We start from the raw sequence: 14,935 nt of genomic DNA, 5'->3' as shown, positions 1-14,935 counted from the left end.
AGGTGTGGTGGTGCATGCCTTTAGCACTGGAGGTAGAGGCAGGAGGATCTCTGAGTGCAAGGCCAGCCTGGTCTACAGATCGAATTCCATAAGAGCCAGAGGTGTACAGAGAAACCTGTCTTGAAAAACAAAAAAATAGTCTCTCTTTATCCACAGAAGACGCTTTACATCAGTCCCAATGAGTGCTAGAAATTTTGCAAAGCACCAAACCCACATACTCTATAGTTTTTGCCTATATATAGTTTAACTATGTTAAATAACTTATACATTAGGGACAGTGAGACATTTAAACCAATGACAAAATAGAAAAAAAAAATCACAATATACTCTTAAAAAGTGACTTAAAATTTATGAAATGCTTATCTTTGTAATATTCTATTTACACTAGGGTAGCTAAAAGGTTGTTATGTGCTTTGGTGAGTGGTTCATTAAGACAAGGTCTAAATGCATAGTTCTCACTGATATATAACTCATTATGTAACATGGACTGGTCCCAAACTCACAGTGATCCTCCTGTCTCAGCATTCTGTGTGTTAAAAGTACAGGAGTGGACCCACCATGGTGTCTGGTTCATCGGAGCTTTAGAAGGTAAAAGGGCAGATAGGGCAGAGCTGTGGCTTCAAGTCTGCCCGCTCAACACATCACTGGCAGCACATTTTCTTAAAGTGTCTCATCAGAATTATTACCCTACTTAAGAACACAGAGTGTTCTCTACCATGTTCCTTCCTTTCCTCTGTTGCTGGCCTTGAACGTGCAATGTCCCTGACGCACCTTGTTATTAGGGTTACAGATATGTGCCACCATGACCGGCCCAGGTTTTACTTCTTCTGTGACTTTGCTTTGGTTTGGTTTTTGGAGACACAATTTCATTTTGTAGTCAAGGCTGGCCTTACGCTTTCAGCAATCCTCCTGCCGTAGCTTCCTTTTGTAAAGCTTTAAGTTTTCTCTTGAATAAGAGCTAGCAGGGCAGGGTTAGCAGTCGAGTTTAGTGGCACTTTCACTACTCACGTTTTATGCCATCTTCTGACCTACGATTCTCTTCATTTTTACACAATCATACTTCACAGTTCAACTCAAATCTTACCTTTTCCCCCCAAAGCAAACGTTCCCTGGAATCCAAAGCTAAAAACACATTCCCTCTGTTTTAATCATTTTACATATACTGCCAGTACCATAAGATAATGAAGTTCAGCGTAAAAATCATAAGAACCATTCTGAAAGGTTTAGTAGCTGCTTTCAGTATAACATAGCAATACCCACACCCAGGGACCTATGCTCCTGCATATGTAGGAGAAACTGTCACCTTAGACAAATTTATAAATTTATTACTTGTGGAATTAATAGCAACTTCTAGTACTTGTTTTTTAATTTGCTTTATCTATTTATTTATTTTAGAAAAAGGATCACACACTATCAGTTTGCTTGTGTCAATATTCTGACACCCTTGTAGGCAGAGGTTGTATTCCATAACACTCAGCCCAAGGCTTAGTTCATAAGTAGTTTGTCAAAAACATCAAGAGAATTTATTATAGAATACAAGATGACATAATGGTAACCTGAAGTTACAGAATTCAATTTTAAAGGAAATTTGTAACTGTTTGTGTGTGTATGTGTGTGTGTCCACATACGTACACTTTCCCAGGGGAAAAATTGATTATGTTCATATTCTACCTCAGTACTAATGTGCTAACAGACCGAAGAACTCTGACTGTATTTATATCACACTATGGTGGGGCTAAAATAGTAGAGACACTCAGAAAATTGTTAGCTAGTAAATGAATGGACAGCCTGCAACTCTGAAATCTAAAACCATCTGTTTAATAAGTAAGCATTTTTAACAAGTCACCAAATGATTTTAGAATTATATTCTCATTTAAAAAAAAAAAAGAGGAAAAAGGAGGAAAAGAAAACCGACTAGAAAAAATGGGTAATTATAAAAGAGTTTCATGCTGGACAGTGGTGGTGCATACCTTTAATCCCAGCATTCAGGAAGCAGAGGCAGGCATCTGGTCTCCGTAGTGAGTTCTAGGATAGCCAGGGCAATGCAACAAGACCATGTTTAAACATAAACATAAAATAAAATAGGAGAGGGAGGGAGGGAGGGAGGGAGAGAGGGGGGAGAGAGAGATAGAGAGAGAGAGAGAGAGAAAGAGAGAGAGAGAAAACGTGCTCTATATGGAAGGGAATTGAAGAGGTTCTCAGTAAAGCACAATGATTTCTTGGACAATTTGGAATGTTTAAATCCATGAACTACCTGACATGGGAGGTAACTATGTATTCAGGGAGTATCTTCAGAACTCAAAAGGTATACACCATCTGCCTTTAGTTCAGAAACTAGGTAACAAAATATAATCTACCTTAAACATAATAGTAACAATATACTGAAAGACAATGGAGGAGGGGCTTGAAAGTAAAGACGCAACAGCTAGACGATCATTCTGCCATGACGCCATGATACACTTTTAAGGTGCTGATGACTGAAAAACTACTTTGGAGTTTCCAAATTAGAAAATCACTGAAAAAAATGTGCATTTTAGGAATTCACTCAGTAAGTCTTGTAGACTCTCCATTAATTTACTAGCCAACTGTTTCCTATTTGGAACAACCCTAGGGTGACAAATCCAATCAGGGTGCTCCAATCAGTTAGCACAGTAGGTACTAGAGTAATACAAATACAGTCAGGGAGCTCCGATCAGCACATTAGGTACTTATGCAGAATACGAATATAATCAATTTATCTTCTGGATCAGGGTACATATATACACTAACAATTACAAAATAAGATGATCTGATCCTACAAAATAGGATCTGATTTGTTGGGGTTTGATTATTTTGACAGGAATGGCATTTGGAGTCTTAAAGTTAGGGTGAGCCGGGCAGTGGTGGCACATGCCTTTAATCCCAGCACTTGGGAGCCAGAGGCAGGCAGCTTTCTGCGTTCGAGGCCAGCCTGGTCTACAGAGTGCGTTCCAGGAGAGCCAGGGCTACACAGAGAAACCCTGTCTTGAAAAACAAAACAAAACAAAACAAAACAAAACAGTATGGTGAATCTATAGGTCCTCATTTTAAAGGGAGGAAAGGTAGGAACTATTTTAGCAGAACAAATTACTCTAGAAAACACTTCATTTAGTTATCCAACTTACTACCTTAAACGTCATATCTTGTAATTTAAATAAATGGTATAACCTCCGCCCCCCTCACACTCATACATCAGTAAAATCACACATCTATAAAATGATCCGTAGCTTCTATTGAAACCTTCCAAATCCTTAAATACCGCCGGCTAAAGATGCTATTGGGCATTCACTTAAAAGTCAATAGATACTGCGGCACTGAGTACCCGGAAAACCTTGCAAATTACCCTATGATCCCTCCCATCACACTTAGATCAACACTGTCATAAGAGCATAAAGGAAGGACTCCGTGCGTAACTGAGATGCTTACTGAAAGTTATTCAGCGAAATTGACAAAACCGGCCTTGAATAGTAGCAAGCTGAGAAGTCTGTGAAACCAACAGATAGAGAAAAAAAGAGAGAGAGACAGCGACCCTGACTGAGCAGAGCTGTCAACGAGTCTAGTTAGGAGCTCAGGAATGGCCAGCCTTGTAAGAAACGGCCGGTAGACGGAGCGCCTGTGACAACTAGTTGTAGTAGTTTGCAGGCAAGGGAGGCAAAAGACCAAGGTGAGTGAGGTGGAGAGCATTCTGGGGGTGGCTCTGGCCGCAGCAGACCCGAGACAATGAGAGAGAACGAAGCACCATTCCAGGACCAGCATAGGTGAGAGGGTGTGTAGCTGCGAGCCGGGACCCTGCTTCCCTGCTGGTGGCGGGAAGTTAGCGGATGAGGAAGAGGCACCTAAGGGATGACTGGAGTTCGCAGGAGACGGTGGAAGCCCCAGACCATCGGAGTGTGAGAGGATCCTCATCTCGAAGCTGGCTTCGGAACGCCACCCCTGGAGGGGATGCCCAAAGGGGTCCGGGGGGGCAAAGGTGTCACTCGTGACCGGCTTGGGGCAGCCCTCCCGCAACCCAGCCCCAGTACTCACAGAGTTCAGAGTACCGATGGCAGCCCCGGCCCAGCTGCTGCAGATAGCGCTGCAGGACGTCGGTGAGGAGGTGGCAGGCACTGAGCTGCACCGAGTCCCAGCCCAGCGCCTGGCAGATCTGCGCCACCGAGACCCTCAACAACGACCTGGAGTAACTCTCGCACATCCCGCTGCGTGGACGCCACCGCAGCCCTTTGCTGCCACTGTTCTCCAGCCCTGCCGCCTCGCCTCAGCAGAGCCCCCGATTCATTCTCTGGGGGCCCCGCGGCGGGGAAATCGTCCCCCTCCGGCCCCGAGCGACCACCTCAAAGCCTCAGCAGCACGGAGCGCGCCAGCCTGAGAGCCGCCATTTTGGACTCGCTCCGCCTCCCGCTGGACGGCCGCCGGGACGAGGCAGCACAAGCTGAATGCCGAGAGGGATGAGGCACAGGCTCCGCCCAGTGGGAGGGAAGCGATAGTCTCGGGATCGACTCTAGGGCCTGGACACCGGCCGGAAGCCGAGCGACTAGGCGCAGGTGGAGTCTGCGCCTCCCTGACAACAGGTGCCAGTGTCTTTCACTCCCGGCTGATGGAAAAGTAAGAGGTGAACATCGGTGTGTTCAGGGGCAAACCAGGGAGGCAATGTGTGACATTGGAATGTTAAGGAATTAACATTAATAATGTTGATACAGATTTAAGTGTGAAATTAGGGAATTGGGAATTTAAGCTACTCCTCAGCGGATTCGATTCAGTTTTCCTTTACTTAAATTTAAAAAAGTAAGAACTAAACTAAAAAATGAAAGGGAAGATAATATTCAGAATGAAATAGTGGCCACTTGAGCGGTTTGAGTGAAATCCAAGGTGTTTACTCAGGAGGCTGAGTCAAGAGAATCATAAACCGGGCGGTGGTGGCCCACGCCTTTAATCCCAGCATTTGGGAGGCAGAGGCAGGTGGCTTTCTGAGTTCGAGGCCAGCCTGGTCTACAGAGTGAGTTCCAGGACAGCCAGGGCTATACAGAGAAACCCTGTCTCGAAAAACCAAGAGAGAGAGAGCGAGAGAGAGACAGAGACAGAGAGAGAGAGAGAGAGAGAGAGAGAGAGAGAGAGAGAGAGAGAGAGAGAGAGAGAGAGAGAGAGAAAGAGAGAAAGAATATGAATCATAAGCTAGGGGCCATCCAGACTCACCGAGAAAGACTCCAGCTCTAAAAAGCAAATAGCTAATAAACTCAAATTGTTTATTGTATCGTTCAATGCTTTTCATAATATGGCTAGTATTAAGGGGAGAAAAGGTAAGTGTTCAGTTAGTGGGAACCGCCCCCCATCCCCCCGTAGTGAGCAAGATATTATTTTAATGCAGTTTATTCTTTCTTTAAAAATAGCTAGTTCTGGTTTGCGTCTTATTAGTCACAGGACATGGAGAATGCAGTTTCCTACAAAGGTCGAATACGCCGTTAAATCCTTGGGATTGATTTTGTCCAGAGAATGGTTCTCTTGCCTTTCCCAGAGCCTTCTTCCAGCCCTAGTTGAATTTTGCCTGACTCCTGCACGGTACCAGAAACTGTAATGATATAATAAATAGCTTAGGTTGAAATAGTGGGATTTTTTTTTTTCCCTGTGAATCTCAAACTTGTTATGTTCCCAGATCTGCCCTTTTGGGCTGAAATGACCCCTCCACTTCAGCCTCCACAGTAGCGGACACTTCAGGCTGCTGGTAAACCCTGATAACTGGGGTGCAGTATAAAAGTTTCCGTTTGCAGCCAGGAAGTGTTGGCGCAGGCCATTAATCCCAGTGCTGGGCAGGCAGAGGTAGGCGGATATCTGAGTTCGAGGCCAGCCTGGTCTACAGAGCTAGTTCCAGAACAGGAAAAAAAGCTTCAAATTCGAAGCCAAACTAATCTCAATGAGTACTCAGCTAAACCAAACCTACTTTGGCTATATTTAACTACTCTATTTCTGGGTTGTGCCTGCCATACCTATCATTGCAAATTCAGTATATAACTTTATGTGCTCCCTCCAATAAATCGTTTCTGGGTGGTTGTGATGGCTAGTCTCAGTTGTCAACTTTACTGCATCTGGAATCAACTAAAACCCAAATGACTGAGCACACCTGTGAGGGATTTTTTTTTCCCTTAATTAAATCACTTTAAGTGGGAAGAGCCACTTTGAATCTGGATCTTTGAGGTGGGACTATCCATCTTTAATCTGGCCCACACCTTCTGCTGGCAGCATACACAAGGCACATAAAAGAAGGAAGCTTGCTTTCTCTTTGCCTGCTTGCCTTCACTCTAGCTCACAAGTGCATTCCTTCCCTGGAAGTAGAGCCCTCTTCTTTGGGATTCCAGAGTCTACTGAAGATCAGCTGAAACATCCAGCCTCTTGGACTAAACAACTCCTGAATTCTTGGACCTTCTGTTTGTAGGCAGCCATTGTCGAGTTAGCTGGACCATAGCCTATAAGCCATTCTAATAAACCCCCCTTTTATATATCCAGAACATTATTTCTTTAAAGTCATGAAAGCCCAGTAAATCTGAAAACATTGTAGTTTTGACAAATGGTAATCTGGAAGGAAGCAACAATACTAGGTCCATTGGTAGTTGTGTGCCCAAGCATCAGGAACCTGGTTGATACAAAATCTCAAGGATACTTTTCATCTCTAACTTTAATCGAACATTTTTTGGTTTTTCAAGACAGTGTTTCTGTGTACTCCTGGCTGTCCTAGAACTCTAGAGCAGGCAGGCCTTGAAATCAGAGATCTGTCTCCTTCTGCCTCCCAAGTTTTGATACTAAAGGTGTGTGCCACTGGGCCTAGCTCATTTTTAGAACTATTTGATAAAATTGAACATTTCCTTAATTTGGAACACATACCCTGGATTTCACATCCCCCCACTACTTCTTCATTTGCCTGTGTGTGGTGGAAAAAATTTCAAAACTACAGAAAAACTGAAACAAACAATTGAGATTCCTCAATTATTAACATTTTGCCACATTCACTGTATATGGATATATTTTAATTAACTTATACTCATTTTTTTTCCCACAGTTTGAAAAAATAAGCTGCAAACCTCATGACACTTAAGTCTGAAAAAAACTTGAGCATTTATCTTCCCAAACCAGCACAGTTCCCTGTGTAACCATATGTATGACCATATGTCCACAACTTTGGTTTCCCAGGAAGCTAAGTGTGGGATTGAGGGAGCTTCTACACCAGGTTTATCTGGGAGCACTTTGGGGATACCAAATGTGGAAGGGAAGGAGTGGGAGCCAGGCAGATACACCGTCAAGGAAGCCCTCAGCCATTTTCAGAGTGCTTGCTGAAACTACTGGACCTTTACATTGCCAACTTCATAGGTCACTTTGTGTAGACATTCCAGGAGAGGGCGTGTGATCTTAGGCTAGTGTGCTGTTTTAGCTGAGTCAGTTCCATGGAGGCTGAAGTCCTTGAGGCCTCAGGAGCTTGGTAGCATCTTAGAATATTCAGCATAATTCGTCTGTGTCCCCTCTGCTCTTTTTCTTGGTGTAAATTTGATGGCCAGCTCTTCCAGAGGTCGTGGGGGTTCTCTTCTGAGAATATCATTAAAAAGGAAGACCAGAAGCTGTTACCTCTCTTCCTGCTGCAGATGGGTCCCATGTCTATTTTCAGTGACTTGCACAGACCTCATGTGTAAGGGAGGGCGCCGAGTCCTAGGTTTGCATGTCCTTTCTAGAATGTGGCTGCTGACCTTGTCAATTCACCATCAAAATTGAACAAAGCACCCAAACAGACCACCAATATGGCAAATAGTGTTCATTACCCATTGGAATAACTGCTCAATCTTCTCCTGTAATCAGGATCAGCTGTCTGGATGGACCTCTCTGCTACTATCTCTTGACTGAAGTAGTAAAGTAACACCTATAACCTTTGTTCATTCCAGCAGGACTTTACTGTCTCCTCTGGTAAAATTTACCCATTTTGGAGATTAGACCCATAAGCCTTGAGAACTCTAGGTTGCAGGAACTGGGACAATTATCTAAGTCTAAGTTCCTGGGAGTGATGGCAAGTGGAGCCTCTACTCCATGTTACCCACCTGTTGAGAACCCAGCTCCAAAGAAAAGCCATTGAGTAAAGTATGTGCCGCATCCTCATAGAGTGTACCCCATCCCCACAAACCATTTCCTATAAGCTTGTGCTTAGCAGTGCTTACAAAGGCCATACCATCAACCTGCCAGCATAACAGCTTCAGGTGGTATAGGGCATTAACAGTGGATTTCATATCTGGTGCCTTTCCCAAAGATCTGCTTGTAAAATAGGTCCCGGGGGATTGTTGCAGCATGATGTGGGACACAATTGTGTTTTAGGTGAGAATTCCCCCCATGGGGTCATATATTTGAATAATTGGTCCCCAGTTGTTAGAACTGTTCTGGAAACATTAGGAGGTTGTTGGAGGAGATATGTCACAGGGGGTGGGCTTTAAGATTTCAAAAGGGAATGCTATCCCTGTTAGCATTCTCTTTCTGCCTCAAGCTTTTGGATGAGATGTAAGCTCTTGGCTACTGCTCCAGTGTCATGCCTGCCTGCTTGCCCCCTTACTTCCAGCCATGGTCGTCATGGGTTCTAACCCTCTATAATTGTGAATCCCCAAATCAAGTGTTTGCTTTTATAAACTGCCATTACATGGCAATAGAAAAGTAACCAAGACACCAGAGAGTCAGAAACCATGAGCAGGAATGTCCACTCTTAGTAACACCAGGGCTGCTGTTTCTGGAGTTGAAAGGCCAGATGCTGTCACCTTGGTCTCTTAAAAAAACCTTCAAGGGACTTTTTCTGAGCTTCTGTAAGACAGTTCTGCAGCTTGGTGGCTTAATCAACAGCCTCTGTCTTACAGTTCTGTAGGCCACCATGCTTGGTTGTCCCTGAGACCTTTCTGCTTGGGTTATCAACAGCCTGTGTCTTACAGTTCTGTAGGCCAGCATGCTTGGTTGTCCCTGAGACCTTTCTGCCTGGGTTACAGACTGCTGCCTCTTCTTGGTGAACTTTATGACCTTTGTCTGTGTTTCTCTTCCATTTCTTTTTAAGAATTATTTATTTTATGCATATAAGTACACGATAGCTGTCTTCAGACACACCAGAAGAGAGGCATTGGATCCTATTACAGATGGTTGTGAGCCATGATGTAGTTGCTGGGAATTGAACTCAGGACCTCTGGAAGAGCAGCTAGTGCTCTTAACTGTGGATCTGTCTTTCCAGCCTCCTTCTTTTCCTTTTTTTTTTTTTTTTTTCCCAAGACAGGGTTTCTCTGTGTATCCCTGGCTGTCCTGGAACTCACTCTGTAGACCAGGCTGGCCTCGAACTCAGAAATCCACCTGCCTCTGCCTCCCAAGTGCTGGGATTAAAGGCGTGCATCACCACTGCCCGGCTTTTCCATTTCTTAAAAGAACAGCTGGTCCAGTGAGCCATGACCCATCCTTGTAACACTTTAATATGACCACTTTATTTTATTCATGAATTTGTTGTGTGCATGCGTGCGAGCACGTGAGAGACTATAGTACAACTTGGGAATTAGTTCTCACCTACACTGATCACAAGGAAGAACCTCAAGTCTTCAGGTTTGGCTGTAAGTGCCTTACCAACTGAGCCATATTGTAGCTCAACATGGCTTACATTGCTGAGACGCAGCCTTATCTCAGCCAGGTGTGCATGCCTTTAATCTCAACACTGGGGAGACAGAGGCAGGTGGATCAGTGAGTTCACAGCCAGTGAGACTCTGGTTTTTTTTTTTTTTTTTTTTTTAGTTTCTGCCAGTGAAACTCTGACTCAAAACAAAAACAACAAAAAACTTAAACCAAAAGGCTGTATCTCCAAATTCAGTCATATTCTGAGGTGTACCTGAGGGTGGGATTTCACAATCAGAGGAGACAAAGTTTGCTCACTTCATATCTCTCTCTCTCTCTCTCTCCCACACACACACACACACACACACAGAGAGAGAGAGAGAGAGAGAGAGAGAGAGAGAGAGAGAGAGAGAGAGAGAGAGAGTCAGTCATACAGTGGCATCATGGTACTGTCCCATTCCACTTTTGCCTTGACCTGCCTCTTTGGGCCATTCTTTAATGGAAGGAGGTTGGCCTTTTCTCATCTCCATCAGCAGGACATGAAGAACTGTGGTGTGACCATTGCTCTTGAAGGGGAAGTGCTGGTGCAACCTTAACCAAGACAAGTGGGAGCTGGCTTCCTTCCAGGTAGCTTGCTTGTGCCCTGTGAGCCCTGATCATGAATTCTGGATGTGGGAGGGGGAAAAGTGTTTGAGAGAGATTCTCTCTGTTTAGTCCTAGCTGTCCTGGCACTCACTACAGACCAAGCTGGCCTCAAATTCACAGTGGTCCTCCTCTCTGTGCCTCCATGCCACCATGACCAGCCTAGTGCACAATGTTTTGGCTAGGTAGTTTTATCCTCCCTAGCTTGTGTTCCTTGCCATACCTCCAGACCCTTCCTCTCTGTTCTAGCCTAGCAGCATGGAAGGTGTTTCTCCAAGGGTGTATGGTTCTGGACCACACGTACCATGGCCTTACTTCAGAATCCAGGCTCTGCATTGTGGTTTACCCTTTAAGGCTTGTGCTAAGTTCCACAGGATGACTACCCATCTCAGGTGCCTCTAATACTACAGAGTCAACTACAGGACCTGGCCCTTAATAGATGCCTTAACTTATACTGACCTTCCCTGTTCTGAACCTTAACTCAAACCTGGGGGCCTTTTATGCCATCAGTGTGTAGTTCAGAGAGAATTCCTAAGTATGACACATACTTCCAGAAGCTATATATATAGGTCACCTGGCAAGGTGCTTCCTTCCTCAAACCAGAAGGTGCAAGATGCAATCCTCTAATTCCCTGTACTCTGTAATGTACCCTGCTGAGTTAGGCCATACAATCCAAAAAATCTTAATCATATGGCAAACTCTTGAGTCTTTTGGACACCCCCCCCCCCCCATCTCTTCATTCCCTTCTTCCCCTTCCACCATATCCTTGGAGGCTTGGAGGCTAGCAGGAGCACTTGGTCTCTAGAAGCATAATGAGTCATCACCAAATAAGGCCTTTTACAACTTATCTTCCCATAAAATAGGGCAGTCTACAACTCCTAATATACTAAATTGAATCCATCTGCTTCCACTCCCCACACCAAGACAGTCTCACAATGTAGCCCTGGCTGGCCTGGAACTTGCTCTGTAGACTTGTGTTGAACTTAGGGGGATCCACCTGTCTCTGCTCCTAACAGTGCTGAGACCAACTACCAGTGACTTGTTTCTCAGTAAAGCTGATATTTTCAGACACTAAGTTTAGAGGCAAGAACTCTCTTCTCTAACTGCTTATGTGTGTGGTACTGGGATTGAACCTATGATGTTCCACTTACTAGACACCAAGCTATAAAACCAGTGCATTAGCACATGATGTTAAGGGCAGTGGAACTGCAACGTCTGTAGACCACATACTAGGGCACAGAGGCAAACACTTCTGAGCTCAGTCCTCATCACTTTCTCTTGAGGATGAAATGACAAAACCTGCTGTTGAGATAAAAACCAGTGCTCAGCTACACAGAATCCCAGTGTTTGGCAAGGCTGGGGCAAGAGGATTAAGAGGCCCAGCCCAGCCCAGCCGAGGCTCTATAGGAAGTTCAACATTAGCCTCCTTTAGAGTAAGACTGTGTTTCAGAACAACAAAGCAGGCTGGAAAGATGGCTCACTGACTATTCTTGCAGAGGACCCTGGTTCAATTTTGAGTACCAGTTGCTCACAGCAATTCATAACTCTCCTTGTTCTACCAGAACTTTAGCAAAAGACAGTTTCACACGGATCAAGAGAGCTGGAGGACATGAAAAAAAATACCAGTTCTGAAGCTGGAGCCTTGCCTCTTTGTAGTAACTCCTCTCCAGTCCTAGGAAGCAGGTTTGGTTTCTGAGGGAACATCAAATTGTGGACCAGGGGAGTTTTGCTTGTGCAGGTGCTGGCCAGAAGAGTTAGAAAATAGGTGGTTGAAATGCATAGGTCCATCCTTCACCCACCTTGATGCTAACTTCGAAGCCTTCCCTCTCCAGGGAGTTGGCAAGAATCTGAGAATCTGATAAGACTTGAAGATACTGATATAGGTAGTGGCCCAGTAAACAACCCAGCTAGCTCATGAAGTGAAGCTCATGGCCACCAATATATTTACAAGTATATACATTTGATTTTTTTTATATGGTTTCTTTACACATGGGGAGGTTTTTTTTCTTTTTTTTTTTTTTTTTTTTTTTTTTTGTCTGTCTGTCTGTATGTCTCCATACCAGAAGAGGGCATCGGGTCCCATGGGACTCCAGTTGTAAATGGTTGTGAGCCACAATTTAGGTCCTGGGGAATTGAACTCAGTTCCAAGTATAGATTAATGAGCCTGTAGTAGACACACCAAGGATTTCCAGGCCTCTGGAACAAGATTTGGAAGTTAAAATGGGGTCAAGTTACTAAGCATGTTTTCATATACATATATATGTATGTATGTAATTTTAAAGGATTTGTACAAACAAAAATTAATGTGGCCCAGAGGCCTAATTATGTGGCCCAGAGGCCTAAGGTATTTATCATGTGGCCCTTTATGAAAGCTGTCAAGCCTTTGGAACATGAGAACTAGGCACTATGCAGTGAAACAATGAGTAGTAACATTTAAAAATGATGTTTTAAATAACTACAAGAATACTTAGGAAAGAAATGCAATAGAAGATTTACCAGAAGAGATTGGAGAATATACAAAGGAAAAATTGCGAATCAATGTAAAATTGTGTTCTAGAAAGTGGGGCAGTGGAGAGGAATCCATCAATGACCCGGGGATGGGAATTTGTCTTCTACTCTAGTTCTTTTCCTCACTCAGTTACTACAGCTGAAATCCGTGTTCAATGCAGTGCACATAAAAGGGGTCACATCAAGACCACTGTTCAGAATTATCAGGACAGAAACCTACATGTTTTCAGGGAGGATTAGGGGTGTGGCTCGGCGTTTGCTTACTGTGTTAGACTGTGTGATTTCCCCTGAACTATACACAACATACAGCTTTCAGAACAAAAGTATCACTGATGAATGGCTTCAATACTTAAGAGTCATTTGGCAGCCTAGCTGACAAAATTAATTAGGAAAACCACTTTCTAACCATACCTAGGAAAACTGGTGTGTGTACCACTAAAAATGACAAGAAAATGAGGTCCTGTTCAGAAAGGTCCAGGAATGGAGCCCCAAAATGCTAGAAAGAGCATGTGTAGAAATAGTTGAACCAATGTCTGAAGCTGAGATGAGATTCCAAGGGGACTGCTCCTGGCCCCATTGTTTGCTTCTGAACCTAGGCATTCTGCCAAAGGTCAGCCTGACACAGGTTATTCTTAATGTTGAATATGTCAAATCTCGGCTTTTCCTCCAAGTCATCTGGGATGCAAAGGTCGCCAGCCTTCATAGCACTCCACTGTCTTGGAAATGGAAGGTGAGCTGATGGTTAAGCCAAGTCCTGAAGAGACAGAAGCCTGAGAGCATTCAGGAGTCTGAGGCCAGCAAAGACAGATCCTTTCCTCACAATCACTGACCATTCACAAGGGGCTCTTCTAATAGAAAGTAGCCAGAAATAACTACATTTTCTTCAGAAAGTACTCATCTCCTTAACAGTTTTTTACTGATCAGTTTTCATTTCAACTTGATGATATAGCTGTTGGGAAAGTAAACTATTTAAAGAACTTCAAGGTAATGAACTGATTTCTTAGTTTTGGTTAAGAGCAATGCATCGGTTCTATATGCTTTTTCAGATCCCTGTATTACTTTCATAAGAAATGTTCAGTGCCATTTGATTTAGTGCACAGAATAATTCCACTGAGGTTTTCATACAGGTATTGTACCTTGCTCTTGTTTGGTGTCCTCAGTGCTCCCCTCTACTCCCCACAAAAGATACCATTCTTATCATTCTGCTTCCTCCTCCTGGGGATGTCTTCCTCCCATAGTCCTTCTGCTTTCATCTCCTATGTACATGTGTATATTTGACACTAAAACTGGAATCATGGAAGAAAAATATACTGTCTCTCTGCACTTAATTCACTTTCGACTCCAGTTCCACTGTGATGTGTTATCTCCATCTGTTGGTTGGTATCTCCATCTAGGTTAGGTCTGTATCTTGGCAACTGTCAATAGTGCATCATTAAAAACACAGGAATGGGGGTGGGGGCTGGAGAGATGGCTCACCAGTTAAGAGCTCTTCCAGAAGTCCTGAGTTCAATTCCCAGCAACCACGTGGTGGCTCATAACCAACTGTAATGGGATCCGATGCTCTCTTCTGGTGTGTCTGAAGAGACAGTGTACTCATAAAATAACAAGCCTAAACAACTACAGGCATGCAAATATCCTTAAGGTATGCTGATAGCTGGGTTATGTGGTAGTTTTTGTTTTGAGGAACCTTTATACTGATTTTCAAAGTGACCTTAAATGTTGTATTTTAAACAAATAAAAAAATCCCTGCCCATCCACTCCTGTTGGTATGGCTAACATAGTACATGGAATCACTTTATACATTCAAATTTTATGAGACAAGTACACTGATTCTCTAGGATGCCAGGATACAGTTCAGATCCATGGAGATGGAGTCACTGGGAACTAAACTTGGGTTCCTTGGAAGAGCAGAAAAGTGTTCTGAACTACTAAGCTATCTCCCCATTCCTTCAAATCTTAATGGCCACCTATGTGAAACATGCCTTCTCAATGCATGCAAAATATTATTTAAAAAAAAAATCCCTGAAACTATCTATGTGCCTGAAGTTCTGCAGCATTTCTGAGGAACAGTAAGTTGACCCAGGTTATTTGAATGGCATTTTCCTAGCAGGTCTTTAAGACTGATGGGAAGTTGGCCTGCAGCCATTCCTCCCGTGGACCCAGAGCTCCAGAC

General features: G+C 43.8%; 1 protein-coding gene across 3 annotated transcripts in view; it reads right to left on the bottom strand.

Moving 5' to 3' along the window:
• Taf3 (TATA-box binding protein associated factor 3) overlaps positions 1-4,431 on the bottom strand; it is a 140,614-nt gene extending 136,183 nt beyond the window's left edge. For 2 of the 3 annotated variants that reach the window (XR_013112269.1, XM_034510698.2), the window contains exon 1: positions 4,045-4,428. Coding sequence is in view for 2 of the 3 variants with exons in the window: in XM_034510698.2 (XP_034366589.1) it covers positions 4,045-4,210 (166 nt within the window). In the remaining variant the exon portion in view is untranslated. Of the gene's footprint in view, positions 1-4,044 lie in introns of all 3 variants that reach the window. The other variant, XM_076939430.1, reaches the window with a different exon arrangement.
• Positions 4,432-14,935: the final 10,504 nt, after the last annotated feature.

This window comes from Arvicanthis niloticus, chromosome 8 (assembly GCF_011762505.2).
Source record: "Arvicanthis niloticus isolate mArvNil1 chromosome 8, mArvNil1.pat.X, whole genome shotgun sequence".
Classification (NCBI taxonomy): domain Eukaryota; kingdom Metazoa; phylum Chordata; class Mammalia; order Rodentia; family Muridae; genus Arvicanthis; species Arvicanthis niloticus.
The sequence above is the reverse complement of the archived record's forward strand: the minus strand, read 5'-3'. Positions and strand labels throughout refer to the sequence as shown.